The following is a 12,500-nucleotide window of genomic DNA, read 5'->3' as shown; positions in this document are numbered from 1 at the left end:
CTTGAATCAAAACTCTACTCATTTAGATCACACACAAGTTAACAAACATACACTCAATACATGCTCAGATCTGGGAGGTGGTTTGTGTATTTGAGCATTATAGCTAAGCTATTGTTAATAAGCCTTAAAACGCAAATCACTTGTTCAAACTTAAACATAATGCATTTGTTGGAGCAAATGGACATGTAGGATCTGCACTTCCCAAACACTGAGCGTATGATATGTGTGTGTGGTGTAATGAACACCAGTGATTCACATCCAATGAACTTCAGTCAGCACTAAAGAGCAGTGTGGGGCTCGGATATCTCCAGCAGGAACAACTACACACACATAAGGAAGGCTTACATGCACAGTGTGAACGCTGAAACCTGTTAACACAGACGCTCAAATAAACACACACTGCTTATACGATCAGAACGTCAGAAAACACTCGTGCATCGCCTTCTGACACCAAATGCATCATCATTCACATCATTTCATGTGTTAATAAGCATGTTCTGCTTGTTGCCAATTAATTATGCACTTAGAGGAACAATTCTTTTAATTGTACTAATTCACATGGAAGGGAACGATCCAACTAATGATTCTCTGTGCGTCATTAACTAACACTAAGTGGTTAGCTGTAATGGACATGTAATCTGAGAGCATTTCAAATCATTATGTCTCAAGTCTAGGCATTTATTGCCATTATTGGCTCACATGAGCATCTGGTTTTTAGTGCGTATTTAGGGTGTTACTAGACCCAGTAAACAACAACCTTTTAGTCATTTTTAAGGTTTGTACAAATGTTCATAATGTCACCTATGGTCTTCATTTGCTGCTCGTGAACATTCATTCAACATTACTTTGGCCCTCAAACAGTTTGTTTTGTGTTGTCGACATGTCGAGAGGTCGCTGTTTTCAGCGCTGCAAATCCAGTTTGCATGCACTTCAAAATGATGAGGACTCGTGCTGGAACTGAAATGGAAAACTGACCCCATCTGTTCGTATCACTGTGTATCAAGTGCTAAAGAAGAGCGGAAGCTGAAATTCAGATTTGGTATTTTGTTTCCGATCACCAATAACAACAGACTGTGCCATTTGACCAACCACAGTAGAGTAGACCAATCACAACATGTGCCATTTGACCAATCACAGTAGAGTAGACCAATCACAACAGACTGTGCCATTTGACCAATCAGAGCAGAGTAGACCAATCACAACAGACTGGAATATTTGACCAATCACAGTAGAGTAGACCAATCACAACAGACTGGGGCATTTGACCAATCAGAGCAGAGTAGACCAATCATAACAGACTGGAATATTTGACCAATCAGAGTAGAGTAGACCAATCACAACAGACTGGAGCATTTGACCAATCAGAGCAGAGTAGACCAATCACAACAGACTGTGCCATTTGACCAATCACAGTAGAGTAGACCAATCACAACATACTGCGGCATTTGACCAATCACAGTAGAGTAGACCAATCATAACAGACTGCGTCATTTGACCAATCAGAGCAGAGTAGACCAATCACAACAGACTGGGCCATTTGACCTATCAGAGCAGAGTAGACCAATCACAACAGACTGGGCCGTTTGACCAATCAGAGCAGAGTAGACCAATCACAACAGACTGGGGCATTTGACCAATCAGAGCAGAGTAGACCAATCATAACAGACTGGAATATTTGACCAATCAGAGTAGAGTAGACCAATCACAACAGACTGGAGCATTTGACCAATCAGAGCAGAGTAGACCAATCACAACAGACTGTGCCATTTGACCAATCACAGTAGAGTAGACCAATCACAACATACTGCGGCATTTGACCAATCACAGTAGAGTAGACCAATCATAACAGACTGCGTCATTTGACCAATCAGAGCAGAGTAGACCAATCACAACAGACTGGGCCATTTGACCTATCAGAGCAGAGTAGACCAATCACAACAGACTGGGCCGTTTGACCAATCAGAGCAGAGTAGACCAATCACAACAGACTGGGCCATTTGACCAATCAGAGGAGAGAAGGCTTACGGAAAGAAGGGGTTTAGAGAGACCGAATCATTTATCGAACTGTTTCAGACACTGTGAGAAAAGAGCTGATGCTGCAAAATACATTATGAGAAAATGAAAGTGTTTTTTGGCCTTTGATGCATGTAAACCTATTGTAGAAGACCTGCAAAACAAAACCAGGAGCCTTTCAAATAGCATAATAACTATAGGAAGTTTCATTTATCTTCACTTATGGACTAAATGGTTGGTAAACTTCCTGTAGAACATACAATGAATCTCTAACAAAAAAACAAAGATATTGTCTGATTTCATATCCTAACTTGTCTGTGGCCCATTTGAGGTTCCTGTGTGGCGTCATGATGGCATAATTGATGGCCATCGCAGACAAAGACGAGCCCACAACAGCAACAGTGTGGGGCTTGTGAATCACTCGCAGGAGGACCAGGATGTGATTCATACACACGTTTCCTCTTTACTCGCCTTCATTTCCAGCTCATTGTTGAGGCTTTTCTGAAGGATAAGGCAGCAGTATTTACTAGTGAGTCAGCACATGCCTGGGCAAAGAGGGCACACACACACACACACACACACACACACACACACACACACACACACACACACACACTCATATTCACGCGGCTCCTCTGAGGTCACAGTGTTTGAAGTCATTCAGAAGTCATGCATTAATAAAAACCCATTCAACTGTAATCTCATTTACAAAGGCTGCATGGAAATAATGAAATCTTTCATCATGTCTGTCTCATATTACACTACAAAACCATTAGAACAAAATAGGAAATTATATTTAGCAAAGGAAAAATATATCTATATTTAGAAGCATAGTTTTCAGCACATTTTACCCTCAACTTTTCATTACTGTAAATGCAAAAAATTAACCTCATTACTGCAATGCATCCTATATTGTTTTACTTTTACTATTCCATTTATTTCAATTATTTTTCTGTTTTATCAATAGTGTTCAATCAATCATAATTAAATTTTTTGTATTACAGTAATGAGATTTTCATGAAAATTATATCACAGTGCAATATATCATAATGGTCATAAAAGCATGCCTTATTGTCAGTATGCAATAATTTTTGATTCTGACAGTCAGACATCATCTTGAAATGTTTTGAGAGATTCACAACCTATCAAGTCTCTGGATTCCTGTGCACCCCAGTGGAATGAATGAAACAATGAACTAAATCACTGGGCAACTGTAACAAAGAGGTTCTCGTATCATATTTCTGAAGACAGCTGCACAATTTGCAGGAGGACTGGAGGACTTTCACTGCTGAGCATTGCCAGAAAAACTGGTATATTTAGAGGTGACTATATAATAGTAATCACTGCTGTCGGAACAGATGGAAAAACAAACGTGCTGAACCTCACCAGAGCGCTCAAGTCTCTGTCTGCCTTCACAAGATCATCCTAATAATCAGTCACATGCAATGCAATGCAAAAAAATCTATATATATATGTGATTGCATCTTTAAAGAACCCAGTCAATTGCATATATCCTCAATGAAAGTGCTAATGAATCATTTCTCAGAAATATTTCCCATATAAACACACCAACATCATTTGTCCTGTATGGACTCTGTCCAGTTTTCATGCATACACAACTGGGCCCTTCAATATATGCTGTTCACCTGCCAAGAAATTCTGCTGCAATGAATCAGTCGTTGACCAGCAGGCTCATTCAGGCCTACAGAACTGTCCCCAACACACAACTCAAGCCAAGCATCAGTAAATGATGCAGTTAACACAGTATACTCACTTTCTCTTGTACTCATCCCTCTCCCGCTTGACTTTGGCCAGGACGTTATATAAGGCTCTTAGTTCTGGGGTGATGGTGTCGATTTGGACCCCGACCCCGTCCGGATGGGTCCAGGAGACCCCGGGTCCCTGCACAGTCTTCACGCGCTCCCCGTGTCTCAGAATGTGCGTGTAACTCCAGATGGTGCCTGGAAGTCTGGACTCCAGAGAGTCAGTCTGAACGGCCACCTCACGCGTGAAGGAGAAGCCCGGATACCTCGGCTGACTGGAGGCTTGCTTCAGCTGGCTCTCCAGGAGTTTGTTCCTTCTCTCCAGCTCATGGACTTTGGCGAGGAAGCAGCGGAACCTCAGGTTGAGGGTCTTGAGCACATGTATGTTGGATCCCAGGTCGTTGCGCAGAGCTCTGGGCACCACGTCCGATGGCGCACCGCTCACCACACCGCCCAGAAACCCCTCTCCAAACAACAGGGAACTCATGCTTTCATACAGAACCAGTGCGCTTTACCTCAATTCAAATCCTTCAGATTCTCTCTGAAACTGGTGTGTCCATGCAGTTCTTCTCATGCGTAAAAACCCCTCATCGATCGAGCAGAAACAAGCAATGCAGTCATTATCTGTCTATCCTTCCAGGACGCGTCATGTTCTCCATGGGAACGGGGGGGAATATCGAAGCACGCTGTGTGTATGTCAGCTCATTCCTGAAAGTCCGGGACATCTGGAGATCTGCGACGCATCTCAGTGATAATAACGCAAGAATGAACTCCAAAGTCTCCGATCACACTGATGTTATTCACTCAGACTCTTCCGGTTGACTCTGTGATCGCGCGACTGTTTTATAGCGACCGGCGCGACGGGATCGAGTTTCAGACTCCTAAAAGAAGGAGATCCGCAGCGGACTCTCCGCCCTCACCAGCGCCACACACACACGCACGCACACACACACACACACCCCGGGACGCGCAGGCGCGCACTCGCGCACACAGGAGGGAGTGCAGGACTTTGGCATTATGTAGAAAAAATATATTTTGCAATTTAAAATGATTTTGCTCATCCTGCTAATCTTATCTATCTATCTATCTATCTATCTATCTATCTATCTATCTATCTATCTATCTATCTATCTATCTATCTATCTATCTATCTATCATCTATCTATCTATCTATCTATCTATCTATCTATCTATCTATCTATCTATCTATCTATCTATCCATCTATCCATCCATCCATCCATCCATCCATCCATCTATGGAGGTAGATTTGTGTCTTTATTATTCAATCAAAAAAAAGGTTGCTTCAATCAAAAAATATATTTTCAATCAAAAAAACCCGTTTCAATCAAAGAAAAAAAGTGTTTGAATGCAAAAATATATTTGAGACTCAAAAAAATGCATTTGAACACTATTTTTTTTTGCTTGAAAATGTTTTTTTTGATAGAAGTGAAGGTTTTTTTGTTTGAAGCAACTTTTTTGATTGAAGTATTGTTGTTTTGTGTTTGGGCCATATTATGGGTAGGACATTTGTGTCTTTATAATTCAATCAAAAAAGAAGTTGCTTCAAACAAACAAAACATATTTTCAATAAAAAAATCACTTCAATCAAAAAATAAACCTTTTCAATCATAGAAAAAATGTTTTTGAATGCAAAAAAATATTTGAGATTCAAAAAATTGCACTTGAACACTTTTTTTTTGATTGAAAATGTTTTCTTTGATTGAAGTAATCTTTTTTGTGTTTGGACCATGTTATGGGTAGGACATTTGTGTCTTAATTATTCAATCCCAAAAAAGTTGCTTCAATCAAAAAAAAAACATTTTCAATCAAAAAAAAATAATTTCAATCAAAGAAAAAACTGTTTAAATGCAAAAAAAAAAAAAATCATTTGAAGTGTTTTTTTTTTATTGAACTTTCTTTTTTTTTGAATGAAGTGAAAAAAGTTTTGAAGTCGTTTTTTTTTTAAATCATTTTGACACAAACGTACCGCAGTGGGGGCGGGTGCTTCCCCATTGGTCAGACATGCTTGAGTGACAAGTGTCTACACCAACGACGTCTTTCTGACAAGCAAGTCATGGTCGCCACTCGCCAGCGAGCCAGGAAGCAGTGGTGGAGTTGTTGGTAAGTAGATAAAACCGTATTAAAATGATTGGTGTCACGTTATTAGCCTACTCTGTTTGATATTTCGATTAAACATACAGCTTGCTAACTTAGCTCACGTTGACTAATTTGTGTGATGGTGTTAGATATCTGACGCCTCATATTGTCAGGCAGGCTAGCAGGGTGCGCTAACGGCTAATTGAATTGTTTATTTCACTTAAGTAACGTTACAGAGGCTTGCTATGTGCTAGTGCTATATTGTGTTATAATACGTAACGTCATTAGTGGTCAAACAACAGTCCACAGGCCAACTGTTGCCCACAGCGCTGCCTGTTTAGCAGCAACAGGTCATGCAGAGCCTGAGTCTATCTTCTCACACAGCCCACAGGATTACAGCTATTTGACCGTCCCGCTCTCTCTCTCGCTCACGGGTAGTGGTCTCCCCACCATCACAGTCAAATGCTCGCAGACACAGAGGCAGATGCTGTTATTTTGAGAGCGGGGCTTACATATGCCGTCCCGTACGGAAAATAATGTTGCATACCACCGGTAACATGAATATATATTCCGTTGCTCGGTGCGCAAACTAGCTGTGTCAGGCATTATTTATAAGTAGCCTAATGTCCTGCACAACTCCACATGGAAAACTGGCAGTTCAATGAAGTGATGCTTATTGTCTGACATAGTGTACAAGTAGTTACTAGCTTAAAGTATTGTGCCAATAATGATCCTTCTGGTAAATTTGGCATTCAGTTGAGACACAAAAGCTCTTAGTTTAATGAAAATCTTTGGAAAAGAAGACAAGATGGTTTGTTTAATTAGTATTCATTTATTTAGATTTCTAATATCATATAGTATTGTCCTGTCAACCCATTACAAGTCTTGCCTTATTCAGTGTTGATTTATTGACATGTTTATGTAAGATGTTTTATTAGAAGGTGTGTGAGTGAAAGTTGTCTGAAGTTGTATTTTTCTATTTTATTGCAATGCTGATTGATAATGTAGGACTCTGGTCCTGGCTTGGCCTAAGTTTTGGTGTCTCTAGGTGCTGTGCTCTGTAGGCATGACACATTAATTTCTTTATGTGATACTTTATTTTTTGCATCAAATTATTTGAAGTATTGATAAGCAGTATTGATATCGATACAGGTATTGCTGCACTCTCAATTATAACTGCTCAATAGTGTCGTATGGTTACTTTTATTATACAAGCCATCAATTTTGATGGCTTGTTAGTGTAACCGTTAAGCATAATGGCATTAATGCTATATATAGCGTACATTTAGCCAGATATTTTTTTTTTTTTTTTTTTTTTAAAGTAGCTAACTAGCTAAAGCCTTAAGTAGCTGAAATTAAGTTGTCTCATGTCTCTGTCTGCAGCAACACACACACACACACACACACACACACACACACACACACACACACACACACACACACACACACAGACAACGATAGCTACCTACATTAACTGCAACATCTTTCCAGGCAGCAGATGGACTAATTGTTTTTCCTGTTGATCAGACAACTTTCACTCACACACCTTCTAATAAAACATCTTACATAAACATGTCAATAAATCAACACTGAATAAGGCAAGACTTGTAATGGGTTGACAGGACAATACTATATGATATTAGAAATATAAATAAATGAATACTAATTAAACAAACCATCTTGTCTTCTTTTCCAAGGATTTTCATTAAACTAAGAGCTTTTGTGTCTCAACTGAATGCCAAATTTACCAGAAGGATCATTATTGGCACAATACTTTAAGCTAGTAACTACTTGTACACTATGTCAGACAATAAGCATCACTTCATTGAACTGCCAGTTTTCCATGTGGAGTTGTGCAGGACATTAGGCTACTTATAAATAATGCCTGACACAGCTAGTTTGCGCACCGAGCAACGGAATATATATTCATGTTACCGGTGGTATGCAACATTATTTTCCGTACGGGACGGCATATGTAAGCCCCGCTCTCAAAATAACAGCATCTGCCTCTGTGTCTGCGAGCATTTGACTGTGATGGTGGGGAGACCACTACCCGTGAGCGAGAGAGAGAGCGGGACGGTCAAATAGCTGTAATCCTGTGGGCTGTGTGAGAAGATAGACTCAGGCTCTGCATGACCTGTTGCTGCTAAACAGGCAGCGCTGTGGGCAACAGTTGGCCTGTGGACTGTTGTTTGACCACTAATGACGTTACGTATTATAACACAATATAGCACAAGCACATAGCAAGCCTCTGTAACGTTACTTAAGTGAAATAAACAATTCAATTAGCCGTTAGCGCACCCTGCTAGCCTGCCTGACAATATGAGGCGTCAGATATCTAACACCATCACACAAATTAGTCAACGTGAGCTAAGTTAGCAAGCTGTATGTTTAATCGAAATATCAAACAGAGTAGGCTAATAACGTGACACCAATCATTTTAATACGGTTTTATCTACTTACCAACAACTCCACCACTGCTTCCTGGCTCGCTGGCGAGTGGCGACCATGACTTGCTTGTCAGAAAGACGTCGTTGGTGTAGACACTTGTCACTCAAACATGTCTGACCAATGGGGAAGCACCCGCCCCCACTGCGGTACGTTTGTGTCAAAATGATTTAAAAAAAAAACGACTTCAAAACTTTTTTCACTTCATTCAAAAAAAAAGAAAGTTCAATAAAAAAAAACACTTCAAATGATTTTTTTTTTTTTGCATTTAAACAGTTTTTTCTTTGATTGAAATTATTTTTTTTTTGATTGAAAATGTTTTTTTTTGATTGAAGCAACTTTTTTGGGATTGAATAATTAAGACACAAATGTCCTACCCATAACATGGTCCAAACACAAAAAAGATTACTTCAATCAAAGAAAACATTTTCAATCAAAAAAAAAGTGTTCAAGTGCAATTTTTTGAGTCTCAAATATTTTTTTGCATTCAAAAACATTTTTTCTATGATTGAAAAGGTTTATTTTTTGATTGAAGTGATTTTTTTATTGAAAATATGTTTTGTTTGTTTGAAGCAACTTCTTTTTTGATTGAATTATAAAGACACAAATGTCCTACCCATAATATGGCCCAAACACAAAACAACAATACTTCAATCAAAAAAGTTGCTTCAAACAAAAAAACCTTCACTTCTATCAAAAAAAACATTTTCAAGCAAAAAAAAATAGTGTTCAAATGCATTTTTTTGAGTCTCAAATATATTTTTGCATTCAAACACTTTTTTTCTTTGATTGAAACGGTTTTTTTTGATTGAAAATATATTTTTTGATTGAAGCAACCTTTTTTTTGATTGAATAATAAAGACACAAATCTACCTAGTTTTATTTCGCTCACCAAGGCTGCATTTATTTGATCAAAAAATACAGTAAAAACATTAATATTGTGAAATATTTTTTACAATTTTAAATATTTTCTCTGCTAATATATAGTCAAATGTAATTTACTCCTGTAAATTTTCGGCATCATTACTCCAGTCTTCAGTGTCACATGATCCTTCAGAAATCATTCTAATGATCTGCTGCTCGGAAAACATTAGGATTATTATCAGTGTTGAAAATCTATCTATCTATCTATCTATCTATCTATCTATCTATCTATCTATCTATCTATCTATCTATCTATCTATCTATCTATCTATCTATCTATCTATCTATCTATCTATCTATCTATCTATCTATCTATCTATCTATCTATCTATCTATCTATCTATCTATCTATCTATCTATCTATATAAACATTTTACATCATGCTCATTGCAACAACATAATCAGTTCAGTGAATGTAAATTTGTGATTAATTAGTCAGAGTTGAAAAGTTCATATCACTAATAATATTGACAACCAAGCAGATTCGACATTAATGAGCCATTTGGCAAACTCATAAATGAACACTGTCAGTAGAAAGTTTTAAGCTGAAGCACACAGAAGAAGAAGGCGTTGAGTTGATGACTTTTTCACTTTTGCATGTTGTGGCAACACAAAGCTTGAGCGCTTTCATTTCTCCAAATGACTGATTGATGAGCAGAAGACATTATAACACAAGCATACACCTTAAACCTGCCCTGGCTTGATGGCCATCTGAACATGTGCAGAAAACACACCCATGGATTTATGAGGATCATATGCAATTTTTGCAATTGTTTTGAATAGACAGAACAAATATGCAAAACCAGAGTTTTTGGGAATGCAGTCATGTCTGCTACAAATCCTTTCATTTAAGTGTTAAGTGCCCATGTGAATCCATCTTTTCTCATATAAATCTATCATGAAAAAGGCAGTTCCTAATGAGTTTTAGGCGTCTGGGGAAAAGGTGTATTCATGACGTGATGAAATGATCAGCCTGAGATCTGGTCCTTGTTTGACAGCAGCTGATTTTGTTTTGTTGTGAACAAGGAAATGAAAAATACAAAAATTATATTAAAGTTAAAGGGTGCAGTGCCAGAATTTTACATATTTAAGGAGTGTTTAAGTAAAATAAAAATAAAAAATAATAATTAATTCATTAATTTCAAGAAACAGAGGTTATCTTGCCCTATAAAAGTAGTAGGTTACTTGAGTAAAAATAATATTTAAGTATAGTAGCCTATAGTGCATTACTTTAGGACACCCCTGCCTGTGTTTAATTTGTTTATTTATTTGAAGTATTTAGTTATTGTGCATATTGATAAAATTAGGTGTTTTCTACTGTAGCCTACATAGGCTAATGTTAAAAATTGCATATAGGCTACTATAAAAACTGCAAACCTTAAAGCTTCAAAAACTATCTTCATAGACTAATAACCGATTTCCCTGATGTCGTCGTCAGAAATAAGAGAAAGTAGCTGTTCAAATCTACTGTACTGCACTTGTCTTCTAATACTGTAATATTTCACTTGTGCTGCGCCCCCTGCTGGTTGTGCAGAAGTGATCTGATTAATATTCATGATGTACAGCGAGCACCACTAGTCGGCGCTGTGATCTGATTAATATTCATGATGTACAGCGAGCACCACTAGTCGGCGCTGTGATCTGATTAATATTCATGATGTACAGCGAGCACCACTAGTCGGCGCTGTGATCTGATTAATATTCATGATGTAGCTCGAGCACCACTAGTTGGCGCTGTGATTCCTCACTGTTCGTCAAGCGCTGGAAGATCAGCAGGCGAAGAAGAAAACAACGTGAGCACCATGCCGAAATCCAAGAGAGACAAGAAGGGTATGAATTTAATGTTTTATCACTTACTATTATTCGATTTTACACACCATAGATTACAATCAGTCGAGCTTTAGTTCGTGGTGTGGTTTAAGAGTTGAACGTATTAACGTTATAATTGGCACATTATTAAAATAAATTGATGTTTGATACTTGTTTCTCATGTACTTCAGTGCGTGTGGTTAAACTGTAATATTACTGTATTTTATTGAGGTTATTATTGAAGCAGCTGGGTGTGTTTGAATGTGTTAATGTCATTATCGTTAATAGTGGCTTTATTTTCTTACAGTTTCTTTAACCAAAACAACCAAGAAGGGGTTGGAGTCCAAACAGAACTTGATTGAAGAGGTTAGTAGGACTTTTCATTGCTCTTTTGGGTGATCCTACAAGTATTTACCATGGTAATACCAGATGATCATGTTATCCATCATGTTTTGAGATGTTGAAGTTTCAATGGAGAAATGGTGTGACTGTATGAAGAGTCTCATCATTAATGCCACTCATTGTGCATCCAGATTTGATGAGTGTTATAGCTTTATGATTGGTGAAAATCATTTTTCTTCTTCTCTCCTGATCAGCTGCGGAAATGTGCAGATATCTACAGATACGTGTTTGTGTTCTCAGTGGAGAACATGAGAAACAACAAACTGAAAGACATCAGGACGGCCTGGAAACACAGCCGGTACACACACACACACACACACACTCTCTCTCTCTCTCTCTCTCTCTCTCTCTCTCTCTCTCTCTCTCTCTCTCTCTCTCTCTCTCTCTCTCTCTCTCTCTCTCTCTCTCTCTCTCTCTCTCTCTCAATCTCTCTCTCTCTCTCTCTCTCTCTCACTCACTCACATACTCACAGTTACACACACACACACTCTCACATACTGTCACTCACTCACATACTCACTCACAGTTACACACACACACACACACACACACACACTCTCTCTCACATACTGTCACTCACTCACAGTTACACTCACTCACACACACACTCACTCACTCACTCACTCACTCTCTCACATACTGTCACTCACTCACATACTCACTCACAGTTACACACACACACACACACACACACACACACACACTCTCTCACATACTGTCACTCACTCACATACTCACTCACAGTTACACACACACACACACACACACACACACACACACACACACACACACACACACACACACGTCTGGTGCACTATCTTTGTGGGGACTCTCCATAGACGTAATGGTTTTTATACTGTACAAACTGTATATTCTGTCCCCTTACACTGCCCCTATCCCTAAACCTACCCATCACAGGAGACATTCTGCATTTTTACATTTTCAAAAAAACTAATTCTGTATGATTTATAAGCTTTTGTACCCATGGGGACCTCAATTTAGGTCCCCACGGTGACACGAGTCCCCATGAGTCTGTGTGCATT

General features: G+C 38.6%; 2 protein-coding genes across 4 annotated transcripts in view; one reads left to right on the top strand and one right to left on the bottom strand.

Moving 5' to 3' along the window:
* The window catches only part of iffo2b (intermediate filament family orphan 2b), a 40,210-nt gene extending 31,253 nt beyond the window's left edge, over positions 1-8,957 (bottom strand). For all 3 annotated transcript variants that reach the window (XM_081358108.1, XM_081358109.1, XM_081358110.1), the window contains exon 1: positions 3,788-8,957. In XM_081358108.1, the coding sequence (XP_081214234.1) occupies positions 3,788-4,263 (476 nt within the window). In that variant the 5' untranslated portion in view covers positions 4,264-8,957. The remainder of the gene's footprint in view (positions 1-3,787) is intronic.
* Positions 8,958-10,673: 1,716 nt separating this feature from the next.
* Positions 10,674-12,500, top strand: part of mrto4 (MRT4 homolog, ribosome maturation factor) — a 6,549-nt gene continuing 4,722 nt past the window's right edge. The window contains exons 1-3 of the mRNA XM_081358011.1: positions 10,674-11,076; positions 11,363-11,421; positions 11,652-11,755. Of these exons, the coding sequence (XP_081214137.1) occupies positions 11,049-11,076; positions 11,363-11,421; positions 11,652-11,755 (191 nt within the window). The 5' untranslated portion in view covers positions 10,674-11,048. The remainder of the gene's footprint in view (positions 11,077-11,362; positions 11,422-11,651; positions 11,756-12,500) is intronic.

Source organism: Scardinius erythrophthalmus, assembly GCF_964197995.2.
Source record: "Scardinius erythrophthalmus genome assembly, chromosome: 25".
Lineage (NCBI taxonomy): Eukaryota > Metazoa > Chordata > Actinopteri > Cypriniformes > Leuciscidae > Scardinius > Scardinius erythrophthalmus.
The sequence above is the reverse complement of the archived record's forward strand: the minus strand, read 5'-3'. Positions and strand labels throughout refer to the sequence as shown.